Raw genomic sequence first — 27,037 nt, forward strand, 5'->3', positions numbered from 1 at the left:
GCCATTGAAATGCCTGGCACGGAAGGCCGTTGTGTCTCAGTGTTCACAGACAACACAATGGCCGTGTATTACATAAACAAACAGAGGGACATGGTCCTCCCCCCTCCTTTGTCAGGAAGCCATTCAACTCTGGGACTTTTGTATAGCCCACTCGATAGACCTGGTAGCATCCTTTCTCCCGGGGGTTCGGAACACTCTGGCAGAAGGACTTAGCAGATTCTTGCGCTCTCACGAGTGGCCGATTGGTTCTTACATTATTCATTCTGTTTTCTGGAAGTGGGGATTTCCCCACATAGACCTCTTCGCTTCCCGCGGGAACAGAAAATGCCAGATGTTCTGCTCCTTCCATGGTCTCTCCCTGGGTTCGATCTCGGACGCTTTCCTGATACCATGGACGAGCCAACTGCTTTACACCTTTCCACCGTTCCCGCTGATTCACAGGGTCCTGCTAAAGCTCCACAGGACAGAGCTCGCTTGATCATGATCCTCTCAGTGTGGCCTAGGCAGCACTGGTACACCATGTTGCTCGACCTGTCGATAGCCAGCCCAGTTACCCGGCCTCTTCACCTAGACCTCATAACTCAGGACCACAGCAGACTTCACCACCCAGACCTGCAGTCCCTTCACCTCATGGCATGGCTGCTGCATGGTTGAGCCAGTCAGTTACACTGCTTTGCCTCAGTACAACAAATGCTCCTGGATAGCAGGAAACCTTCCACTTGGTCTACATATCTGGCCAAGTGGAAGCGTTTCTCCTGCTGGTCTGAAACGCAGAATGTTACTCCCACTGAGGTCTCGATCCCTACTGTCCTGGACTACCTCTGTTCTCTCAAACAGAAGGGCCTAGCAGTATCATCATTGAGGGTGCACTTGGTGGCTATTTCTACCTTCCAACCAGGGGAGAGTGGCCTCTCCATGTTTTCCTACCCTGTGGTTTCCAGGTTCCTCACGGGTTTGGAGTGCCTATGCCCCCAAGTACACCGCCCTGCCTCTACCTGGGACCTCAACCTGGTCTTAACCAGACTTATGTCTCCACCCTTCGAGCCGTTAGCAACTTGCTCGCTGCTATACCTGTCCCGGAAGATAGTTTTTCCTCGTAACCATTACATTGGCCAGACAAGTCTCCGAGCTTCGGGTGCTCATGGTGGGCCCACCATATACTATGTTTCACAAGGACAAGATGCAGTTGTGACCACACCCAGTGTTCTTCCCTAAAGTGGTATCGGCCTTCCATATCAATTGGGACATCTTCCTTCCGGTCGTCTTCTCGAAGCCGCACTCATCATGACGGGAGCAACAATTGCACTCCCTAGATGTCCGTAGGGCACTCTCATTTTATATCGAATGGACGAAGCCCTTTCGTAAATTGCCCCAACTCTTTGTCGCAGTGGCAGACCGAATGAAGGGCCTACCTGTCTCCTCCCAGAGGGTCTCCTCTTGGGTGACGGCGTGCATCCGCACTTGTTATGACTTGGTTCATGTTCCCTCAAGCCATCTCACCGCACATTCTACCAGGGCTCAGGCTTCATCTGTGGCCTTCCTGGCTCATGTACCAAGCTAGGAAATATGTCGCACAGCTACCTGGTCCTCGGTCCACACCTTTGCCTCATATTATGCACTGGTTCAACAGTCAAGAAATGATGCAGCCTTTGGCTCAGCAGTTCTGCATTCTGCAACATCTCACTCTGACCCTCCCGCCTAGGTAAGACTTGGGAATCACCTAATTGGAATAGATATGAGTAAGCACTCGGAGAAGAAAAGACGGTTACTCACCTTTGTAACTGTTCTTCGAGATGTATTGCTCCTATCCATTCCAAACCTACCCTCCTTCCCCTCTGTCGGAGTAGCTGGCAAGAAGGAACTGAAGGACCGTTGGGTCGGCAGGGGTATATATCTGGCGCCATAACGGCGCCACTCCAGGGGCAACCGAGCCGACCCACCAAGTGTTGCTAGGGTAAAAATCTTCTGACGAACGTGCACACGGCGTGCGCACACCTAATTGGAATGGACATGAGCAACCTCTCGAAGAACAGTTACAAAGGTGAGTAACCGTCTTTTTTCCATTCTTTCGATCATCCTTGTGGCCCTTTTCTGCATCTGTTCCAGTTTGAATTCATTTTTCCCTAAACATGGGAGACCAGAATTGCACACAGTATTCCAGATCAGGTCTCACTAATGCCTTGTATAACTTAAAAATGTAGATTATTTTTTTAAATTATTTTTGTTTACGTAACTGCACTAAAAAGAGAACCCCAAAAACCTGTAAAACTTTTTAGAGCCTACAAGTCCACTTAGTCATCGTCTTGTTCAGCTAAGACAAACAATTTATGGGAGATAATGCTGCCTGCTTCTTATTAACAATGTCACCTGAAAGTGAGAACAGGCATTCTTCACATGTTGCACTTTCAGGATAAAGAGATTGCACTACAGTTCTTATGAGGTGAATTGAAAAATACTATTTCTTTTGTGTTTTACAGTTGAAATACTTGTAATCAAAAATAATATAAAGCAAGCACTGTACACTTTGTATTCTGTTGTAATTGAAATCAATATATTTGAAAATGTAGAAAACATCCAAAAAGATTTAAATAAATGGTATTTTATTGTTTAACAGTGCAATTAAATCTGCTATTAATCATGACTTTTTTTTTAATCTTGTGATTAACTTTTTTAATTGTTTGACAGCCCTTCTACTTTCTCTTACAAAATTTGTTTCAAGACTTGCATATAATAAAGGTAAACTAACAGTTCTGTAGTATTCTGGATCACTTCTCTCTTCCCCCCCCCTTAAAAATAGGAACTATATTAGCAATTCTCCAGTCATGGGGTATGACACCACCACCCATACCCATTTTACAGATTACAGATTTATTAAAAATCCTTGCTATTGGTCTTGCAATTTCATGTTCCAGTTCCGTTTAATATTCTTGGATAGAAATTATCTGCATGCTGCCCCCTTCCACTTAGTCACATTGAGTTGTTTCTTTTGACTTCCACCTAAAATGTGGTTCTTCGAGGGATTGCTCATATCCATTTCAGTTAGGTGTGCGCGCTGTGCGTGCACGCTCATTGGAAGATTTTTACCCTAGCAACTCCGGTGGGTCGGCAGGTCGCCCCCTGGAGTGGCGCCGCTATGGCGCTGGATATATACCCCTGCTGACCTGTCCGCTCCTCAGTTCCTTCTTACCACCTGTGTCGGTCATTGGAACAGTGGAGCACGGCTTAGTTGTCCTCCACTTCCCTAGCTTCTCTTCGTTCATCTGATCTCTTGTTGTGTATAGTTGACTTAGTCCATAGTATAATTAGTTTTATAGTTTATAGTTGTTAGTTAGTTGTTGTACATAGTTTAGCGGGGTTTGGGCTGTAGCCCTTCCCCACACCCAGGCCCATGCCTGGTTCACCAGGGTTTAAAACGTGCTTGGCCTGTAAAAAGCCAATGCCCACAACGATCCCCGTAACTCTTGCTTGAAGTGCCTCAGGGAATCGCACATCTCAGACAAGTGCCGCATTTGCAAGGCCTTTAAGCCGCGGACTAAAAAGGAGAAGGACTTCCGGTTAAAGACTCTCCTTATGGAGGCAGCCCTTAACCCTCTGTCCTCGGCACCGAGTGCTGACAGCGCTCCTCTGGCACCGGACCGCGCCGCCCCCCCCCCCCCCAAGACACCTCGGCTCCAGCCTTCTCCGGCGCAGGGACCTGACCGAAGACCTTCAACTTCCTCCACACCTTGGGTGCAGATTCGTCCGGATCGTCCGGCACCTACCCCTGCCATGGCACCGACGACTGTGGTACCATCGACTCCGGTCCTGAGAGGGCCGTTGAGTCCGGTTCAGGAGAGCTCCCTGGTGAGACCCGTGGTCGAGCTGACGGTCCCCTCCACGCCGGAGACATTCTCCTTGGCCAGGGACCTTAGTGAGACGACTGAATCGGCCCTGCCTCAATCCCCGGCACCGCTGGTGCGGGCTCTCCATTCCAGAGGCAAGCCTGCCGCTATGAGGCCTCCTTCGCTGGAGTCGACGAGCCAGCACCGGTCCCGATCCAGGTCTCGGCACCGCTTCAGGTCTGTGGTTGGTCCCAATCTCGCCGCTGCTCACAGTCCCGGCACCGCTCACTTAGGCGGCACCAGTCGTACTCATGGCACAGATCCACCTCTCGTCCCGGTCGGTACTCTCGATCCTGCTCCGGCTCTAGGCACCGCTCCTGGCACTGAGACTCTCGCAGCTGGTCCCATCGTAGACGCTTGAGATCCAGGTCGACCTCCCGGCACCGCACTGGTTGCAGGTCCCGGTCTCGGTACCGATACAATTCCTGGTACCGATCCCCGGCACCGAGGAGGTCTCCAACAACAGGAACGAAGGACTCATACCAGCCTCGTTCTGCTCCTCCATGGCCGTCCCTGTCATCTCAGGCGGACAGTGTATACACCCCGGACACCGACATGCTAGCTGCCTTGTTCAGCGAGCCCCAGCCTTAAGATCATGGTCCGCAGCAGTGGGGTTTCTGAACGCCCTGGGCATACCATCAGGCCCAAGGCCCTCCCCCAGGTCCACCGTGCTCAACAGCCTCGGAACACAGGGCACCGGAGGCCACGATAACCCGGCCCCCCCCCTCCTAATATGGAGGAAGGGTTGACCCAGCCTCAGGACTCCCTCCCCAGGGAGACGGACACGATGCTTCAGGCGGAGCCCTCATCAGACCCGCTCGTTCCAGGTCTCTCATCTTCATCCTGCCCTGACGAGGCTGTAGCTGGAACCTCATTGGCCAGCCCTCCTCCAGTTGACCTCAGGGCCCACAGGACCTCCTCAGGCGTGTTGCACAGAACATGAACTTACAAACCCAGGAGGTCCCAGAGGTCCAAGATCCAGTGGTGGACATATTGTCATCCGATGCCCCCACTAGAGTGGCTCTCCCATTTATCAAGACCATACAGGCCAATGCCACTACAATATGGCAGTCACCGGTCTCTGTTCCGCCCGCTGCACGAGGAGTTGAGCGCAAATACATGGTGCCCTCAAAGGGCTGTGAATATCTATATGTACATCCTCCTCCTTGCTCCCTCGTCGTCCAGTCAGTTAACGAGAGGGAGCGCCATGGCCAGCAGGCCTCAGCCCCTAAATCGAAGGACGCGAGGCGCATGGACTTGGGCGTAACGTTTACTCTGCGGGAGCCCTCCAGCTCCGGGTGTCCAACCTGCAAGCCCTCCTTAGCCGCTGCAGCTATAACACCTGGGCGGCGGCGGACAAATTTAAGGAGCTGCTTCCACAGGACGCATGGCAGGAGTTCTCGGCGATCCTCGATGAGGGGAAAAAGGTCGCGAGAACTTCCCTCCAAGCTTCCCTGGACACCGCGGACTCAGCTGCCAGGACTCTGGCCTCTGGTGTGACTATGCACTGTATCTCGTGGCTGCAGGTCTCCGGCCTCCCCCCGGAGCTCCAACACACTATTCAGGACCTTCCATTCGAGGGTCAAGGGCTGTTCTCGGACAAAACTGACCCTAGGCTGCAGAGCCTCAAAGACAACAGGGTCATTATGTGCTCATTAGGGATGCACGCGCCTGTAACTCAGCGCAGGTCCTTCCGACCCCAACAGCACCGCCCTTACCCTCAACCCCGGCAGAGACAAGACTTCGCCAGACAGCGAGGCAGAAACGGCTGCCGGAGGCAACCAAGGGGGCCAGAACCAAAGCTGCTCCAAGCCTTCCTCTGGGCCAAAACCTTCCTTTTGAAGGTGCACCCGAGGGCGTTGTACCAGTTTCTTTAAAGGATCCGTCCCCGCCCTTTTCCAACCAGCTTTCCTTTTTCCTCCCTGCGTGGTCCCAGCTAACATCAGATCGTTGGGTCCTACGCATGTTGGAACTTTTGGATACCATCTGCAATTTATTTCAACCCCACCCCTTCTACTCCCCTCCCTCGTCTCTCTTCAGGGACCCCTCTCACGAGCAACTCCTCCTACAGGAGGTGCAAACTCTCCTCGCCAAAGGAGCCATAGAGGAGGTACCGAAGCACGAGCAGGGCAAGGGGTTTTATTCCCACTACTTCCTGATCCCCAAGGCGAAGGGAGGTCTCAGACCAATCCTCGATCTGCGGGAACTCAACAGATAGATGGTAAAGTTGAAGTTCCGTATGGTATCCCTGGGGACCATTATCCCATCCCTGGATCCTGGAGACTGGTATGCCACCCTCGACATGCAAGATACCTACTTCCACGTAGCCATCTTCCCACCTCACAGGAGGTTCCTCCGGTTCGTGGTCAACCAGCAGCATTTTCAGTTCGCGGTCCTCCCGTTCGGCCTCTCTACAGCTCCAAGAGTATTCACCAAATGTATGGCTGTAGTTGCCGCCCACCTTCACCGCAGTCAGATACACGTCTTTCCGTATCTAGATGACTGGCTTATCCGCGAGACTTCGGAGACGCGAGTCCAGTCACGTTCGCATTGTCAAGAACCTTTTCCTACATCTAGGTCTAATGATCAATGTGGAAAAATAGACTCTAATCCCCACTCAGTTTATTGGAGCCACCTTGGACTCGACTCTTGCCAAAGCCTGCCTACCACTGCCATGGTTCCAGGCTCTGACAGCCATCATCCGGAGGCTGCAAGCGGCGCCGCTAACTTCGGTACGCATTTGCCTCACTCTCTTGGGCCACATGGTGGCCTGCACGTTCGTGACGAACTATGCAAGACTGCGCCTATGGCCCCTCCAATCCTAGCTCAACTCGCAATATCTTCCAGCCAGGGATCCTATGGACATGGTCGTCACCATTCCCTCGACCGTGCTAGACTCCTTCCAGTGGTGGCTGTATCCCTCCATGGTGTGTGCGGGGCTCCTGTTCCACCGCCCCAGCCCTCGGCATCCCTCACAACGGACGCATCATCCCTCGGTTGGGGGGCTCACCTCGGGCACCTACGCACCCAAGGTTGTTGGTCACCTCACGAACTGGACCTCCACATCAACGTCTGGGAGCTGAGAGCAGTCTGCCTCACTTGTCAGACGTTCCGACAACACTTGCAGGGCCGTTGTGCATCGGTATTCACAGACAACACAACAGCCATGCACTATATAAACAGGGCGGCACGAGATCTTCACCCCTGTGTCAGGAAGCCTTACAACTGTGGGACTTCTGCATAGCCCATTCTATACACCTCATTGCGTTCTTTCTCCCAGGAGTTCGGAACACGCTGGCAGATCGCTTCAGCAGATCCTTCCTTTCCCATGAATGGTCACTTTGCCCGGACGTTGCTCTTTCACTCTTCTGGAAGTGGGGGTTTCCCCAGATAGACCTCTTTGCATCCTGCGGGAACAGGAAATGCAAGACTTTCTGCTCCTTTAAAGGCCTCTCACTGGGTTCAATGGCGGACGCCTTCCTTGTGCCGTGGACGATGCATCTGCTCTACGCCTTTCCACCGTTTCCACTCGTCCACAGGGTCCTACTGAAAGCACGCAGCGACAAAGCCCGCTTGATCATGATAGCTCCAGCGTGGCCTCGACAGCACTAGTACACTATGTTGCTAGACCTATCCATAGCTGACCCTGTTCCCCTGCCTCTTCACCTTTACCTGATCACCCAGGACCATGGCAAGCTCCATCACCCAGACTTCAGTCGCTCCACGTCACGGCATGGCTCCTGTGTGGCTGACTCACTCTGAGCTGCATTGCTCCACCTTGGTGCAGCAGGTACTCCTGGGTAGCAGGAAGCCTTCCACTAGAGCTACATATTTGGCCAAGTGGAAGCTCTTCGCGTGCTGGTGCGTGGAGGGGAACTTCCTTCCCGCCGAGGTCTCCATATCCAACATCTTGGATTACCTCTGGTCCCTCAAACAACAGGGCTTGGCGGTATCATTTCTGAGGGTCCACTTGGCGGCCATCTCTACATTCCACCCAGGAGAGGATGGCCGCTCGGTGTTTTCTCATCTGATGGTGTCTAGGTTCCTTAAGGGCCTAGAGCGCCTCTACCCTCAGGTACGCCACCCTGCCCCAACATGGGACCTTAACCTGGTTCTTGCCAGACTCATGTCCCCTCCTTTTGAACAGTTAGCAATTTGCTCCCTTCTCTACGTCTTCTGGAAAACTGCTTTCCTGGTGGCCATCATGTCCACGAAACGGGTTTTGGGACTTTGGGCCCTCACAGTGGACCCCCCATGTACTGTGTTCCACAGGGACAAGGTGCAGTTACGACCACATCCAACCTTTCTCCCCAAAGAGGTATCGGCCTTCCACATTAACCAGGAGATCTTCCTCCCTGTCTTCTTCCCAAAACCGCATTTGTCTCGCAGAGAGCAGCAGCTACACTCCCTAGACATTCGTAGAGCGCTTGCTTTTTACATAGAGCGAACTAAGCCATTCCGCAGAACCCCCCCAACTCTTTGCCACGGTGGCTGAGCGGATCAAGGGGCTTCCTGTCTCCTCGCAGCGGATTTCCTCCTGGGCAACGTCATGCATCTGCGCCTCTTACAACTTGGCTCACATCCCATCGGGCCACGTGACTGCGCACTCCACCAGGGCTCAAGCATCATCAGCTGCTTTCATCGCTCACGTGCCCATTCATGAAATATGTACCTTTGCCTCCCACTATGCCCTGGTTCAGCAGTCTAGGGATGACACAGCCTTCGGCTCCGCCGTATTGCACTCTGCGACATCTCACTCCGACCCCACTGCCTAGGTAAGGCTTGGGAATCGCCTAACTGGAATGGATATGAACAATCACTCGAAGAAAAGACCGTTACTCACCTTTAACTGTTTGTTGTTCTTCAAGATGTGTTGCTCATATCCATTCCGCACCCGCCCTCCTTCCCCACTGTCGGAGTAGCCGGTAAGAAGGAACTGAGGAGCGGACGGGTCGGCAGGGGTATTTATCCAGCGCCATGGCGGTGCCACTCCAGGGGGCGACCTGCCGACACACCGGAGTTGCTAGGGTAAAAATCTTCCGACGAGTGTGCACGCGCGGCGCGCACACCTAACTGGAATGGATATGAGCAGCACATCTCGAAGAACAGTTACAAAGGTGAGTAACGTCTTTTATTTCTACTTCCATATTCTTGTTCAGTAGCCACCCTACCACTACCCCTAACCTCTTCATTACCCTTATTAAAAACTGAGGCCAAGTATTTGTTTTAGATGTTGGGCCATTCCTACATGATGTTTAATCTCCACCCCATCCTCGGCGCTTAGTGGTCCCACTGCTTCTTTGATTGTTTTCTTCTTTGTATGACTATAGAACCTTTTTATTGTTTTTAATTTCCTTTGCAAGATCCAACTTTACTTGGCTTTTGGAATTTTTCACTTTCTGATCTCTAATAGGTGTCTTTCCCTACTGATCCATCCCATCTTCCATTCCTTGTAGGCTGTCTGCTTTGGTAAAAATAACCTGTTAAAGATACTTGCTCTCGTCCAGCTTGGTCTGGAACCTTTCCCTATGAATTTTTTCTCCTTGCTTGGGCTGCAGGCTTCAGTAATTCTAAGCCGCCTCCACATTTAGATCCTTGAGTTCTTTAGTTCAGTCCACTTCCCTAACTAATTCATTTTAAGTGTGCCTTTTTTAAATCAAGGACTCTAGTTGCTGATCTACTTTTGTTTCTTTCCATTTGGTTTAAACTGAATGAGCTCACTTGAACCAAGGTTGTCCCCTACAATCAGTTTTTATGAGGTCCTCATTACTCACTAAAACCAAATCTAAAATGGCATTCCCACTTGTTGGTTCAGAAACTATTTGAAGAAATTGGTCAGCTATCACATCCAGGAAAATCTGGGCCCTACTATTATTAGTAGCCCTTGTCCTCCAATCTATATCTGGGAAGTTAATCTTCCATAATCACACAATTCTCAGTACTGTTTATTTAATTAAAAACATTAGAGGTCTCTATATACAAATCGTATATAGAGTATCATACCCAAGTACTATCCTTGGGGAAGAAAAGCTACCAGAGGTTCCACCAAGTGATTTTGATCCAAACAGACTCTGTTATCCATTCCATCATTTCTAATGTCTTTGCAGTCTACTTCATCATTAATATACAGTGCTACTCCTTCACCTTTGTATTTATTTCTCTTTCCTGAACAGCATATACCCTTCAATACTTATACTCAAGTCATGGCTACTATTCCACGATGTTTGTTATCCCTATGATACTTAGTTTCGCTTCCTGCACCAGTAGTTCTGGTTCCTCTGTTTTACTCTCCAGGCTCCTTGTATTGGCGTACAAAAATCATACACCACTACCCTGCTGTAACGCAGTGATGGGGAGCCAAAAATCTCTACCGTGTTGTAGTTGAAACCCCTTTATGTCAGGGTAGGGGCATCAGGGCTCCAGTAATGATTTAAAGAGCTCTGGGCTCCAGCCACTGCGGGGAGCCCCAGGCCCTTTAAATCGCTGCTGGAGCTCCACTGCCACAGCCCTGGGGTAGCGGCGGCAGGGCTCTGATAGGATTTAAAGGGGCCAGGTGCTCCCAGCAGCAGCCGGAGCCCTGGACTCTTTAAAGCATCGCCGGAGCCCCACTGCTACAGCGCTAAATGCGACCCGGGTTCGCGTAATAGTGGGGTAGAGGTGTACTTGTTTCTGCTTGACTTCGCCCAGATTCCTCACCCAATTGAGTACAGTCATTCTACTGCCAGTACTGCTTTCCTGACTGTTAGTGCCAATGCCAGTGAAGCTATCTATCTTTCCTCTTAATGTCCATTCTCCTACCCACTGCAGTTCCTTTCTCCATTGATGTATCCTCTCTTACTTGGTTTTCTCCTTCTGCTCAATGTTATAATCAGATGTGGCAATTATATGAAGGCTTTATTTGGAATGTTTTTAGCTTAACAAAATAAGTAAATGGATATGAGTCGTCTGCTTTTCTTTACTATGTTCCAGTTTGGAGTTTTAAAAGTGTAGTAGTGAAATACTGAAGAAAATGAATCGTACTTGACTACTATCATTGAAAACTAGACAAACTATTACTCTATTGCATTCCTCATTAAAAACGCCCTCTTTGCTTAGGGGGTATGTGTATATATAGATACTCCGGGGGTTATTCTGCAACAAACTAAATTCTAGGCACAATATTTTAAAATTCTCCATATTTTATTTGTCAATGCAATATAATTCTGCCAGTAGCAATTACTTTGGTAAATTATTTAAACTACAATACAATGGATGGAGAATGGGATTGTAGGGCATTGGAGGAAATATCCAACCCCCTTTTGTCTAATAGTAATGTAGCTAGGCTTGACCGTTTATTTCTAGTTTATTAGTCAACAAATTATATGCAGCCATATGCTCAGTATTATATCATAGGCAACTGGAGAGCAAGTGAGGCCTGGGGAATCAAACTCACAGTTTATATCGGCTGCTGACCGTTTTCAGAAAGGTTAGTTGTAGACAGTTCATAGAGCACATTTTGATCAGAAAATTTTTCAGTCCAAAAATTAGACCAATTCTAATCACAGAAGCACCATAAGCATTTATATGGTCATACTGTCTTTTACAATAAGGCTCCTTTATACCTCTCTGGCAATGTAAAGGAGCCTTAAAACTTTTACACTTTTTATGCTCCTGGAGGGGGCACACTAAGAATAGAAACAAATCACTAACAGTGGGATCAACTAAGTAGTCAGGCTGCTATGTTGTATTCTGCCTGAGAGGACAGAGCCTGCCACCAAACACCCCAAAACCCCTCCATGCCAGGCATGCTGCAATAGTGAGCCAGAAGGACAGAGTCTCTCTTGTTCATTCAGTTGCATGCCTGCCCAGTCCCACCCTCTGGCATTAATTGATGTCTCCCCATAAATGTCAGCCCTCTCCCACCCCCCATGCTGATTTACGTCTTCACTGGCTGCTCTGGGCAGTGGTGCAGAATTCATCCAGGAGTGTGTAGTGCATCTCCCAGGTGGAATTGCTGAGTAGAGTTCAGGTAACTTGGAAACTTTTGGCAATCGTATCTTATCCAGTAAACCCCAGTTCTTCTCATACAGATGACTTCAAAACTCTGTTTTCACGCCAGCTGTAAAATATATTTTTTGTTCCTTTATGTATAACTCAAAAGGCAAAGCAACACTGCAAGATGGGGTAATTAGACTGTAGGGAAGTTGAATTTGGAGGAAAGAACTAGGGCATAACTATATTCATATTACAAAAACATCTCAGAAGTCCTGTCTTGGGTTTGAAGCCCCATTGCACTAACCACTTTAAATGGTTAGAAATTGACTGGGAAAATGAGATTTTAGCTTCTAGACTTGGTTCTGGTACGTAACTTGATTGTAGCTAAGTGTTTAAAACAATGTTTAGAATGATGGTAAGCTGTAGAATACATACGAATTGACATTCAGCATGAATATGTATTGTGTACAGAATGCGTCTGTGCTATGTATGAACCATTATCTTAGCCAGTGTTACTTAATTTAACCAGATGACCAATCCATCCACTTCCTTAAACTCTTAAACACTGATTCTGGAAGAAAAGTCTGTTTTTAAAAACATAAATAAAAAAGCAACGTAGGAAATTACAAAACGAAGTCTTGATTTCAGAAACACTTAGAGGCTGCTGAGAGGTAACTACAATGTCATCAATCAGAGCACTAACAATCTAAAGCATTGAAAAGCAAGAAAATGACTTGTAAAGGACATTCTTCTTCGAGTGATTGCTCACATCCATTCCAGTTAGGTGTGCGCGCCGCGCGTGCACGTTCGTCGGAAACTTTTTTACCCTAGCAACTCCAGTGGGCCGGCAGGTCGCCCCCTAGAGTGGCGCCGCCATGGCGCTCTATATATACCCCTGCCGGCCCGCCCGCTCCTCAGTTCCTTCTTACCGCCGTGTCGGTCGTTGGAACTGTGGAGCGCGGCTTAGCTGTCCTCCACGTCCCTAGCTCTCCTAGTTTTCAATCGCTTATCTCTAGTTCTATATAGTGTTAATTAGTGTTGTTAAGTAAATAGTTTAGTCAATAGTTGTTAAATAGTTCTTGGCCGGGGGCTTAGCCCTTCCCGGCACCCGGCGCCAGGCTCATGCCTGTTTCGCCGGGCTTCAAGCAGTGTGCGGCCTGCAAGAAGCCCATGCCCACCAGCGATCCCCACGAAGCGTGCCTGAAGTGCCTCGGGGAATCGCACAGGTCTGACAAGTGCCGCATCTGTAAGGCTTTCAAGCCGAGGACAAAAAAGGAGAGAGATCAGAGGCTCCGAACTCTCCTAATGGAGGCGGCACTTGACCCGTCGACTTCGCGGACCGTGGTCTCGGCACCGGCACCGGATCGCTCCGGCACCGAGAAGACTCCTCGGCACCGACCTTCTCCGGCACCGGAATCACAGCCTAGGCCGTCGAAGTCTGCTACTCCGGCCAGGCAGACCCGGCTTGAGCGCCCGGCCTCGACATCGGCCGCGGCACCGCCGGCACCGTCAGCACCGTTGACTCCGGGCCTGGCGGGTCCGTTGAGTCCGGTGCCGCCGAGCTCCCCCATGAGATCTGGGGTTGAGATAGTGGTCCCGTCAACACCGGAGACCTTCGCCTCGGCTCGGGACCTTATTGCCCTGACGGAGCCCACTCGGCTGCCACCCCCGGTACCTCCGGTGCGGGTCGTGTCCAGGGGCAAGCCCATGATGTCGGCGCCGCCCAGAGACAGTCCTTCGCCATCTAGGTCCCGACGTCTTGGGCGCTCCAGATCCCGACGCCGCTCGCAGTCCCGGCACCGCTCCCCTCAGCGGCACCGGTCGCACTCGCGGCAACGGTCGACCTCCGGACGGTCGCGGTCAAGCTCCAGTCGGCGTCACCGGCACCGCGACTCCAGGAGCAGGTCCCATCGCTACTCGCCGCACCGGTCGACCTCCCGGCACCGAGCTGGTGGCAGGTCCCGGTCCCGGTCGACCTCCCGGCACCGAGATGGTGGCAGGTCCCGGTCTCGGTCGACCTCCCGGCGCCGAGCCGGTGGTAGGTCCCGGTCGACCTCCCGGCACCGAGCCGGTGGCAGGTCCCGCTACCGAAGCGACACCCGGTACCGATCAGGATCCCGGCACCGTGACAGATCCAGGTCCCGGTCCCGATCCCGGCACCGATACGACTCCCGGCACCGGTCCCCGGCACCGAGACGATCCTCCGTGCCGACCCGCGCCGGCCCGTACCATCCGGGGTCGGCCCCGCCGTGGCCCTCGAGACAGCCGTCCGTATCTTCGCAGGCGGACAGTGCGTATGCGCTCGGCACCGACCGGCAGGCGGCGCTCTTCGGGGATCCGCCGCTGGAAGACCAAGGCCCACCACAGTGGGGATTCTGGACACCCTGGGCATACCATCAGGCCCAGGGCCCCCAGCAGCTCCCTCCCACACCGGCGAATGCGGAGCGTAGGGCCCCTGAAGCCTCCTTGTCTCGCCCCCCTCCCTCCCCGGAGGCGGAGGAAGGGTCCAAACAGCAGGACTCCGCTGTGGCTCCGGAGGTAGAGGCGAGGGCTGAGGAAGACCCTCAGTTGGACACTATCGTGCCTGGGGTCTCCTCATCCTCCTCCCCGGATGAGGCGGTGGCGGGTACCTCCTCCAACAGTCCCCCCCCGCTGGATCTCAGGGCGCACCAGGACCTCCTCAGGCGGGTGGCCCAAAACCTGAGTCTGCAGGCAGAGGAGGTCTCGGAGATAGAGGACCCGATTGTTACCATCCTCTCTTCGGATGCTCCCACCAGGGTCGCCCTGCCCTTTGTACGGACCATTCAGGCCAATGCCAATACTATCTGGCAGTCCCCGGCCTCCATCCCTCCGACAGCGAAAGGAGTCGAGAGAAAGTACATGGCCCCTTCCAAGGGGTATGAATACTTGCACGTTCACCCGACTCCCGGTTCACTGGTGGTGCAGTCGGTGAACGATAGGGAGCGTCACGGCCAGGAGGCTCCGGCCCCCAAATCCAGAGAGGCCAGGCGGATGGACCTCCTTGGCCGTAAGGTATATTCGGCTGGGGCCCTGCAGCTCAGGGTCTCTAATCAGCAGGCCCTGCTGAGCAGGTACGCTTTTAACTCCTGGGTGGCAGTGGACAAATTTAAAGAGCTGCTGCCACAGGATGCTCGCCAGGAGTTTACGGCCATCCTGGACGAGGGCAAAAAGGTCGCGCGCACGGCCTTACAAGCATCCTTGGACGCTGCGGACTCGGCTGCCCGTACCCTCGCGTCGGGAGTTACGATGCGTCGCATCTCCTGGCTGCAGGTTTCCGGCCTTCCGCCAGAGCTCCAGCACACGATACAGGACCTTCCTTTCGAAGGCCAGGGCCTGTTTTCGGAAAAGACAGACCCCAGACTCAAGAGTCTGAAGGACAACCGGGTCATTGCGCGGTCCCTCGGGATGCACACCCCCGTGACGCAGCGTAGACCCTTTAGGCCACAGCAGCAGCCGTACCGTAGGCCGTTTTCCCAGTTCCGCCAGCGGCAGGACCCTTACAGGCGCCGCGGCAGGAACGGCAGGCGCAGGCAGTCTGGGAACCAAGGGGGGCAGAACCAAGGCTCCTCGAAACCCCCGCCTGGTCCTAAGCCTTCATTTTGAAGGTGCGCCCGAGGGCGCTGTAGCAGTTTCCCCTATGGATCCTTTCCCCCCGTTTTCAAACCGCCTTTCGTTTTTCCTCCCGGCGTGGTCCCAAATAACATCGGACCGCTGGGTCTTAAACCTGGTGCAGACGGGATACCGCCTGCAGTTTGTTTCGTTTCCTCCTTCCCGCCCTCCTTCCTCGTCCCTCTTCAGGGACCCCTCTCACGAGCAATTCCTTCGACAGGAGGTGCAGACGCTCCTCAGCAAAGGAGCCATAGAGGCGGTTCCGGAAAACGAGAAAGGCAAGGGGTTTTATTCCCGCTACTTTCTGATCCCCAAGGCCAAGGGGGGCCTCAGGCCTATCCTCGACCTGCGAGAACTCAACAAATACCTCGTGAAGTTGAAGTTCCGCATGGTATCCCTGGGGACCATTATTCCATCCCTGGATCCGGGAGACTGGTACGCCGCCCTCGACATGCAGGACGCGTATTTTCATATTGCCATTTGGCCGCGCCACAGACGCTTTCTCCGCTTCGTTGTGGGGGCTCTTCATTATCAGTTTGCAGTCCTCCCTTTCGGCCTGTCCACGGCCCCAAGGGTGTTTACAAAATGCATGGCAGTTGTCGTGGCGCATCTTCGACGCAACCGTGTCCACGTGTTCCCTTATCTGGACGACTGGTTGATTCGGGGCACGTCGGAGCAGCAGGTCAGCAGCCATGTCCGCCTGATCACCGCCGTATTTGCAAGTCTGGGCCTCCTGATAAACACAGACAAATCCACTCTGAGGCCCACGCAAAAGGTGGAATTTATCGGGGCGGTCTTGGACGCCACGATGGGCAGGGCCTCGCTGCCTCTGCAACGGTTCCAGACCATGGCGGCGATCGTTCAGCGTTTGCGGTCAGCCCCGTTGACGTCAGTAAGGACATGTCTAACCCTGTTAGGCCACATGGCAGCGTGCACTTTTGTGACCGGCTACGCTCGGCTCCACATGAGGCCTCTCCAGCTGTGGCTTATCAGCCGTTACAGGCCGCAAAGGCAACCTTTAGACATGTTAGTCACAATCCCCCAGAAGGTCTTGGACTCTCTCGGCTGGTGGTTGGACCAGTCCGTGTTATGTGCGGGTCTTCCCTTTCACCCCTCTCAGCCATCGGTATCCCTGACAACGGATGCCTCAGATCTGGGCTGGGGGGCCCACCTGGGGACCCTGCGGACACAGGGCCTGTGGTCCCAGGAGGAGGTGGGGCTCCACATCAACATACGGGAGTTGAGAGCGGTCCGCCTTGCTTGTCAAGCGTTTTGTCATCAGCTTCAGGGTCGTTGTGTCGCCGTGTTTACGGACAACACGACGACGATGTACTATATCAACAAGCAGGGCGGCACCAGGTCCTCCTCCCTGTGCCACGAGGCGATACGTCTCTGGGACTTTTGCGTAGCCCACTCCGTTCACCTCAGGGCTTCCTTCCTCCCTGGAGTACGGAACACTCTGGCAGATCGACTGAGCAGATCCTTCCTGTCGCACGAGTGGTCCCTTCGCCCGGATGTCGCTCTCTCCATTTTCCGGAGGTGGGGTTATCCCCGGGTGGACCTCTTTGCGTCCAGGGGGAACAGGAAGTGCCCAGCATTCTGCTCCTTTCAGGGCAGGGAACCGGGGTCGATAGGGGACGCCTTCCTCATCCGGTGGTCGACCCACCTGTACTATGCATTTCCCCCGTTCCCTCTGGTCCACAAGGTCCTCCTGAAGGTGCGCAGGGACAAGGCGCTCGTGATCATGGTAGCCCCGGCGTGGCCCAGGCAGCACTGGTACACCATGCTGCTGGACTTGGCCATAGCCGACCCAGTTCCCCTGCCCCTTCATCCGGACCTGATTACCCAGGACCACGGGACCCTGTGTCACCCAGACCTGCAGTCGCTGCACCTAGCGGCGTGGCTCCTGCGTGGCTGACTGGCCCAGAGCTGCGATGCTCCACGCCTGTGAGAGAGGTGCTCTTGAGCAGCAGGAAACCGTCCACAAGAGCCACGTATTCAGCGAAATGGAAGCGCTTCTCCTGTTGGTGCGTAGAGAGAAATCTCCGCCCTATGGAAGTTTCGGTTTCCGAAATATTAGACTACGTTTTGTCCCTCAAAGGGCAAGGTCTGGCCTTATCGTCGTTGCGAGTCCACCTAGCTGCTATCTCCACCTTTCACCCGGGTGCGGACGGTCGCTCCGTTTTTTCTCACCCGACGGTGTCGAGATTCCTTAAAGGGCTGGAACGTTTATTCCCTAACGTCCGTCCCCCTGCTCCCACCTGGGATCTTAACCTGGTGTTGTCCCGACTCATGGGGCCCCCCTTTGAGCCGTTAGCTACTTGCTCCCTGCTCTACCTCTCTTGGAAAACTGCCTTTCTAGTGGCTGTCACCTCAGCTAGACGGGTGTCGGAGCTCCGAGCTCTTGTGGTAGACCCCCCATATACGGTCTTCCACAAGGACAAGGTGCAGCTGAGACCACACCCTGCTTTTCTGCCCAAGGTGGTCTCAGCCTTCCATGTCAACCAAGAGATTTTCCTTCCGGTTTTTTTCCCAAAACCTCACTCCTCAGGCAGGGAGCAGCAGCTCCACTCGCTGGATGTCCGTAGGGCTCTCGCGTTCTACATAGACAGGACTAAGCCCTTCCGAAAATCCCCCCAGCTTTTCGTGGCGGTAGCAGATCGTATGAAAGGTCTTCCTATCTCCTCCCAGAGGATATCCTCTTGGGTTACGTCCTGTATCAGGACTTGTTATGACTTGGCCCATGTCCCTGCGGGCCGTGTGACTGCGCATTCTACCAGGGCGCAGGCGTCATCGCTGGCTTTCCTAGCCCGTGTGCCCATCCAGGAAATCTGTCGGGCAGCAACCTGGTCATCGGTCCACACTTTTGCTTCCCACTACGCCCTGGTCCAGCAGTCGAGGGAGGATGCGGCCTTCGGAACTGCGGTGCTCCGGGCCGCGACTTCTCACTCCGACCCCACCGCCTAGGTATGGCTTGGGAGTCACCTAACTGGAATGGATGTGAGCAATCACTCGAAGAAGAAAAGACGGTTACTCACCTTTGTAACTGTTGTTCTTCGAGATGTGTTGCTCACATCCATTCCACACCCGCCCTCCTTCCCCACTGTCGGAGTAGCCGGCAAGAAGGAACTGAGGAGCGGGCGGGCCGGCAGGGGTATATATAGAGCGCCATGGCGGCGCCACTCTAGGGGGCGACCTGCCGGCCCACTGGAGTTGCTAGGGTAAAAAAGTTTCCGACGAACGTGCACGCGCGGCGCGCACACCTAACTGGAATGGATGTGAGCAACACATCTCGAAGAACAACAGTTACAAAGGTGAGTAACCGTCTTTTACGCATCTTACACTGCCTACATAATAAATACATCATAGTTATTCGTTAAATATTATAAATGTTTCAACACAAGTCTTAAATAGCCTAAAATAAAATAGTAGTTTCTTTTTCAAGATTAATGTCATAAATGTGCACACACAGTTAGGATCAGCCTCAAATACTAGTCGGCATACAGTTTCCCTATTAAATCATAAACGTATGGTGAAATGTCATAATTACATGTTCATCATTATCAAACGATTGTAAGAATGTAAACCAAGAATTCTTCTGTCTGTATGCAAACGTTAACTGGTATTTCCCGTTTAACCATACCTCTTAAGGACCCTCCCATGGGCCAGACTCAAGGTATTATGCGGTGCAGGTTTCTTTATAATTAAAAACAATGCATTTGTTAACGTAGGCAGTTGAAGATTTTGCAAGGTTAACTGTTCTGTTATCTTTGAGTTCTTGAGCTTAGTGACAGGTGTAGCAGACTTAACTTCTGAAACTTTTTTGTTTAATTTTTGGGTTAACTTAAATGTCTATGTATTGGTGGGTAGGGTCACTTTTTTTTTCTTGTAACTTTGAAAACAAGTTACTCTCACAATTTGAAAAAAACACACACAACTGGGAAGTGACATTTAAAATTCCTAGCTATAAAAGATTCTCTGTTTATGGTTTGGAAACTAAGTATTTCAGGAGTTGTGGGATTATAGGATTTCAGATTTGTGTAGTTGCTTGTTCCAGCTTATCCAAGATTCAGTTACTAATTTAGCTGTTTACGTCTGGAACTGGCATTTACAAATTGATGTCTAACCTGCTGAAACTTTTAAATTTAAATGCAGTGTGAGCAGAAGCTGTACAAGTTATATAAGGTGATGATATTGCAGCTGATTTGGCAAGAATGAATAACTCTATTCTAATGAATATATGCAAGGAGGTTAATTGTTTCCTTATCTCTGAATTACCTAACATTTTAACAATTTCAACCTTAATTTTTTCAGCGATGAAATAACAAGCTTGCTACTTAATAAATTAAAAAAAAAAATAAAGTGAGCAGAACAATGAGAGAATCTCCAGCAGACAAAATTGTACAAAAGATCCATGTCTTTCCTTCAAGGTCGCTGATACAAATGCTAATGTTGTGACCTTACTTAACTTATGAGGTCAGTCAAGGTCAGCCCATGGTTGTAAGAAAATGGATTCTTTACATTGATGCATACTTGGGGCATGTCATGCTGTGTCTCAAAATCACTTTTATTAGGTCGACTTACAGCCAGGGCAGGAATTACTGCAGTGGCTGATGTCTCCACTACCCTCCCTTTTTTGTCAGTGATGTGCATCCTCACTAGAAGCACTTCCACCAACTGAAGAGAGGCAGTATGGGGAACCTGAGAGCCAGAGCTCTGACCCCTGCACAGCTTCATGCTGGAAGCCCAGTTGCTGACTGGGCTTCTCGCCTCCCAGCACAGAGCCGTGAAATTGACAAGACACTTACATCCGCTGTTGGATAACGCAGTGTCTACACCGGGGGTCAGCAACCTTTCAGAAGTGGTGTGCCGAGTCTTCATTTATTCACTCTAATTTAAAGTTTTGCGTGCCAGTAATGCATTTTAAGGTTTTTAGAAGGTCTCTTTCGATAAGTCTGTAATATACAACAATAATTTAGTTATATGTAAAATAAATAAGGTTTTTAAAATGTTGAAGAAGCTTCACTTAAAATGCAGAGCCCCCCGGACTGGTGGCCAGAACCTGGGCAGTGTGAGTGCCACTGAAAATCAGCTTGCATGCTGCTTTTGGCATGCATGCCATAGGTTGCCTACCCCTGGTCTACAAAAACTGTGTCTCCTGAACTACACTGACATAAGTGCTACGCCTCACATGGAGGTGGAGTAGTTACACTCTGCATCGGCAAGATGAGGCTGTAGTGTGTGCGCTGACATAATTAGGTCAATGTAAACTGCCCTACATAGACCTAATTGTAGCATAGACCAGGCCTTAGAGAAACCAGCTAAGAGGAGCTTCTCAGCTTCATAACAGCTTTCATACAGGATTTTTCTTACAAGTTACATCCTGAAAAACACCGATTCAAGTTTAGAGTAGTATTTGAAGTCTACAACACCACATCTCCTTAACAAATATCAGCAAGGAGTGCCCCCTTTTTTTCCAGGTGTGGGAGACCATGTGGAGGGTTCAGAGGATGTATAGAGCCTGTAGCCCACCCTCTCCAATGCAATGTAGTGACACTGCCCCGGCCTGTTACTGGGTCTGGATGCTGGGGCTATTATTCTCAGTCTTTTCAGCTCTTTTTCAGTAATTCATTCTGCATATGAACAAGTTCAAAATCTGCCAATATTAATATTGTACTTCTCTCTTCCAGTAGTCTCACCATCCTTCTCTCCACCCCTTTTCTGTTCATTGACTTGTTCATGCTGTCATATGTCTATCAGTATTCTACATGTTACTTCTCTTCTCGCTTTGACTTACAAACCCTGGCCTTCTGTTTAGTGAGCCCTATTTCTTGACTCCTGCAAAATGGGACTGCAAGGCACAGGAGTTGACTGTTTTCAGTTGGCTGCACAGAAGCATTTTGCTATAAATTCATGGTTTATTTTACAATATTATTTTAAGACTTTCTCTTCTTCATTGACAGTAATTACTGGATTGGCTGTGTAAGGTTTTATGCCCACATCTCTAATATAGTATAATACATCTGGACAGAAATACACAAAATGGTGGCAATCAGTATTGAGAATCTAGTTTTGAAGAGTGGTTTTCAAACCAGAGAATCTTATTTCCTTGAGCAGCAGGACCATGAGCTTCTACTCACTTTTTCTTGGGCAAATAGAACTGGCAGCAAGGATGCAATATTCTGTGATGTGGTGATGCTGTTATAACAGAAATACATTTTTCAAACCAGACCTATACCTAATACAACAAATCACTTTTTTTTCTTTCAGCTGTACACATTGAGAAGATAACACTGAAAGGAGTACCAAGAAAAAGGGCTGACAAACATTTGGAGTACACCTTCAAAGTAAGCAAATAACAGCTGGCTTTTAAAAGTACATCCTTTTTAATATGAAGATAACACAGCTTTGGGATATACAAATTGTTTTTAAAGTACTAGTGTTTAGTGAGATTTCTCTCCCCACTAGTTCTTTTAAAGTAGTGTCTAGTATTCTAAGACACATACTCTTTGCCTCCTTCATTAAGGTATGGCGCAAATGCTGCCTGTACTACCAGGCCTGAGATTTGAAGACACAACATACTGAGCACCAGTTAGGCCTCTTCTAAATGTAGTAGTGTGTGTTACTCCAGAGTGGTGATATGCCTGAAAATCTTGGTCTCTTTGGGTCTAACCCAGACTTGGAGAGCTGTATGCTTGTGATAATTCTAAAACAGAATACTAGTAAAATATTTAATACTAAAACTGTTTGTTTACTTAGTAAAAATACCAAATAGGTGTCCTGAGGTTCTTGTCTCTGCAGCTGCCAGTAGTACGGAAGTCAGAGAGGCGTTCAAGGCCAGGTGGCCCTTTTATAACTATATTCTGAATGTTTGGTACTACAAAAAGGTTGCCCTGACAAGCACTACTTTCTGGAAGGTCTACCTGGTGCATCCCACAAGCATGAGAGAATATCCAGAGACAATGATCTGATGGTTACCAGGGGTTGGGAGTTGATTACAGAAGTGAGTAGTGCTTTGCTACTAGTTCAGAAAAGTAGATTTTTATACTGAAGTGCATTAAGGTAGACCAGTGGTCCCCAACCTTTTCGTCTGGCGAGTGCCAGACGAAGGACCGTGGCTGCGGTGGAGCATCTGCTGAAATGCCTCCAAATTTCTGCTGCATTTTGGCAGCGATGCCTCTCAATGACGCTGCTTGTCAGCAGCAAGTGGCGTCATCGAGAGGCATCGCGGCAGAAATTCGGGGGCATTTCGGCGGATGCTCCCTGTGGGCACCGCATTGGGGACCCCTGAGTTAGACTATTGTGTATTCATGAATTCTGTAAACTGGTGCTACTTGACTAAATGAGGACAACTTACAGTTTGTCCCTAGTCAATACTGTGTAATGTGGCCAAGTACATAAGGCACTGGATTGAGACTCAGAAGGCCTGGGTTTGATTCCTTTCCTCATCGGTAAAATGTGATGATGATACTAATCTTTTGCAAAGCATTTTGAGATCTGCTAATAAAGTGCTATATAAAAGCAAGGTATTTCAGCATCTAACCTTATGGGCCACTGGCAAGTAGACATGAAAATGTACAGTAACAACATTCCCAGGTTAAAACTTTTAAGTTTGGAGCTAAAGTTAAAAAAAAAAAAATCTCACTTGTGTTTTGGGGGGACAGAAAACCATAATGTTGTAGAGCATGTTAATTTAGAATTTAGTCTGCAAAATGTGTAACACAGTGCAGATGCACAGGCTGTTGTTACTGAAGCAATCTTAACTGTGTCAAAGTGGCTGTGTGAGAACAACCAGAAACTTGGGTTATGTCTGTTTCAACTGGGAGCTGAAACCTCCCTGCCCAGTAGACAGACTTGTGCTCTCTACTTGAGTTAGCATGCTAAAAATAGTAGGTTGAACACTGCGGCATGGGCAACTGCTTGAGCTAACCACCAGAGTCCAACTCTGCGTACTCCTCTGGATCTGAGCTCTGATAGCTAGACCAAACCGCTTCCCGTGCCACAATATCCGCACTAGCAGTCGGCCCCACTGTGTTATGCAATGGACCTTTGACAAAATTCTTATATTTAGTGATGGACATGCCATTCAATTTTTTTTTTAATTACCGCGGACCTCAACATTTTTACTGCAGAGATGTGTCCATGTACAGACATGTTGCTGACCCCTTCACCCACTGCTGCTTCTAACACACTAGCTTGAGCAAAGTTAACGACTGGGAGCTATGCTCCCATCTGCAGCATAGACATACCCTTTAGACAACCATCTCCAGCCATCGCATAATCATTTCATTAGTGACATATGAGTAACTCAAAGGTGTTTCAGAGAGCCAGTCTGCAGGTTGTCATGATAGCAGTCTGGAAATCCCACATGAAGTAGGAAGGGAGCAGAGACTTGCTGGAAAGCATTTAAGTGAATTCTCCAGCTCCACTCCCTTTGTACTCTTAGGGTGGAGAATAGCTCCTTCTCAAGCACATCTCAGAACCCAAACAACTAGATCTTGGCTAGTCAACTTTTTTCTTTTGCTCCAAACTACTTGAAGGGTCTGCCTTGTAAGCTCTTCTCTACCCTTCAATAAATATGAGGTTCTAGAAATTGTCATCCTCCACAATCATAGCAGCTTACAAGGCTCTCCAGGATCTGGATTGAAAATGGTAGTGGTTAGATCCACTCAGCTATTGCTAAATACCCTCTTATTTTGAGCTATCGGCTCCACTTCCTGGTATATAGGATCTTCTGAAGTTAGGTCTGAAGCTAGAAAACAGCCATTTAGCAGAGGAGGGGAAAATAATTTACTCTTCACTTCAAAAGTAATTATATGGAGGCTTTATTTTGCTGTTCACATATTGGCTAGTGCAGCAAAGCATGGAGAAGCACTGATACAGTGTATAAACACATATATCAGAATATGGAGTCTACTCTAACTTCATAACATTTTTTGATGCAAACTTTTGCAATACTTATTGCATTCTACATCCATCTCTTGTATGACTTTTTAAACGTTAAAACGCCTTAACTTTGAGATTGGTAAGTATATCATTTTACAGTTAGAGTAACTGAACAGAGGGTTTGACTTACCCAAGTAGGAGTAGAGGAACTAAATTTTGTATGCCTCACTTGGAATCTTCTTCTCTAAACAAACTGTGTGGTTTACTGGGCTTGTCTGGTACTAGGAGCCAGTAATTACTGAGCACTAATACTGCTTCTTTTAGTAATTTAGTTGTATAGCCTCAGATGCATAATTTAGGCCCAAATTTTCAAGTGTGTGCTAATCTTGTGTGTCCAGCTTGATTTCTCTTCTACCCCCTTCACCCCCATCACTCTCTCGCACTCTGGAGGTGATTGATTTATTGGTGCTTGTGCCTCCAGAAATGTCTGAGTTGTCTTTTAGACCTGGGGATCTCAACCTTTTTCTTTCTGAGCCCTCCCTCCCAACATGCTGTAAAAACTGTCCCACCTGTGCCACAGCAACTGGTTTTCTGCATATAAAAAGGGGGGCCAGGGTTAGGGGGTAGTAAGAAGGGCAATTGCATGGGGCCCCTATGCCACAGGGCCCCGCAAAGCTAAGTTGCTCAGTCTGTGGCTTCAGCCCCAGGTCATGGAGCTCAGCCCAGGGCTTCAGCTTGATGCAGTGGGGCTTTGACTTTTTGCCCTGGGCACCAGTGAGTCTAACACTGGCCCTGGAGGGCTCCCTGAAACCTGTCTGCAGCCCCCCCAGGGGACCCCAGACCCTTGGTTGAGAACCACTATTTTAGAGGATATCCAAAGTTAGTAAGGGCCACACTTTCAAAAGGAGACTACTATCTATATTTTGCCAAAAGGGATATTAATACTTAAATGCAGTGGGTATTTGTATATCATCTGGAAATGGACAGTGCTGTAGAGGTACTGAACATATTTAGTATAATGCAAAGAGAAACATGGTGTAACTTTCCTTTTTTTTCCTCCTCTCCCTTCCTATCAGGTAACCTGGTCTGATCTTTCTGTAACATGTGTAACAAAAACACATCAAGAGCTGCAGGAGTTCCTACTAAAAGTATGTATTCAAGTGTAAGCAACCTACAAGCAGAGTACTGTACATCACACTACAGTTTCATGGGATGGGGCACTAGTAGATGATGATTTTGGCTCTTGAGCTTCAATGACAGAAGCTTGAGAATATTGCCAGATTCTTGGGTTTCAGGAAAGCACTGATTGAATGAATACCAATGTATGTTAGCCATTCTATTTAAAGGAATATATATTGTATGGTGATTCCTTTCCAAAGTATGTTGACCATCCTCCTTCCCAAGCAGGACTAGAAGATGTGGTTCTTATCAAGAACCAAAGGATAAGATTTCTTGTTTGTCAGGAGACGGTAGTTTGAGATGGGAGACAACCCTTCCTACCCTTTTGGTTCTAATTGAGCTATTATAAAGCTGTAAGGCTGGCTTTCTTTATGCTCCCAGGGGAGCTGGGAGCTAACACTGGACATGGTCTACATGGATGCTAACAAACATGTTAGTACTGCTCTAGGAAAATAACTTAATTACTGGTGCAAAGCCAAGAATACCAAACTTCTTACAATTTTCTACTTGATGTTGTACAGACAAATGCAGTCCCCTTCCCTGTGGAGCTCACAAAATGTGAGTAAACTAGCAGATTTGTGCTGTATGTCCATTGTGCCCTGTAAAATGGGTTAAAACAGTACTATCATCCTAGCTACTGTGGTCTTGCATCCATTCCTCAGTGGCTATTCTTGGGTTGTGCCTACCCTAGGGAATCTTCCTGTACCTCTCCCAGTGATTCAGGGCGTTAACCAGAGCTTGGCTCGAATAGCGTCTGGTATTACTGTTATCCTGTTAACTAAAACTGTGGCACATGTAACTTTATACAGAGAGCATCTTGATGGACTCCAGTGCATATGAATTACCAGTGTTTGGAGCTTCACTACTCTAAAAGCGGAATAACAATTAAGTTCATATTGGAAAACCCGTCTTGCTCAGCATACAATTTCAGACTTCTTTTTGAATGTTATACACTTTTTTTCATTTGGGAGACTTCTAGATCTGTGAGAGCTTTGAAGGGATCTAAGAGCTTCTGTACATTACCTGTGGGATCGATGCACAGTGATCGATCCAGCGGGGGTTGATTTTATTATGTCTAATCTAGACATGATAAATTGACTGCTGAGCACTCTCCTGTCGACTCCGGTAATCCACTGGAGCAAGAGGCGCAGGTGGAGTCGATGGGGGAGCTTCAGCCATCGACTCACCACAGTATGTTGACTTGAGCTACTTGAATTGCATAGCTGAAGTTACGTAACTTAGATCTCCCCTCCCCCTCTACTTCCAATGTAGATCACATCTAAGAGACCTTCCTCAGTTTCTAGTAACCTCTCAAGTGCTAAGAAGCCTAGCCAGACTCCTGTTCATGTCTACTTCCAGGTGCAGAGCTAAGCCTAGAGATTTAACTATTAAGAATCTGGCGGGTATCGATTTTAGTTGAAGTATATATGACCCTAATCTAGACTGGCTGCACAATGTGGTACAAATGATTGGCCAGCACCATAATG

At 49.5% G+C, this 27,037-nt stretch overlaps 1 protein-coding gene across 3 annotated transcripts in view; it reads left to right on the forward strand.

Moving 5' to 3' along the window:
* The window catches only part of ZCCHC2 (zinc finger CCHC-type containing 2), a 102,752-nt gene that overhangs the window by 19,893 nt on the left and 55,822 nt on the right, over positions 1–27,037 (forward strand). For all 3 annotated transcript variants that reach the window (XM_030552260.1, XM_030552259.1, XM_030552261.1), the window contains exons 3-4: positions 21,756–21,832; positions 25,448–25,519. In XM_030552260.1, coding sequence (XP_030408120.1) covers positions 21,756–21,832; positions 25,448–25,519 — 149 coding nt within the window. The remainder of the gene's footprint in view (positions 1–21,755; positions 21,833–25,447; positions 25,520–27,037) is intronic.

This window comes from Gopherus evgoodei, chromosome 2 (assembly GCF_007399415.2).
Source record: "Gopherus evgoodei ecotype Sinaloan lineage chromosome 2, rGopEvg1_v1.p, whole genome shotgun sequence".
Classification (NCBI taxonomy): Eukaryota; Metazoa; Chordata; order Testudines; family Testudinidae; genus Gopherus; species Gopherus evgoodei.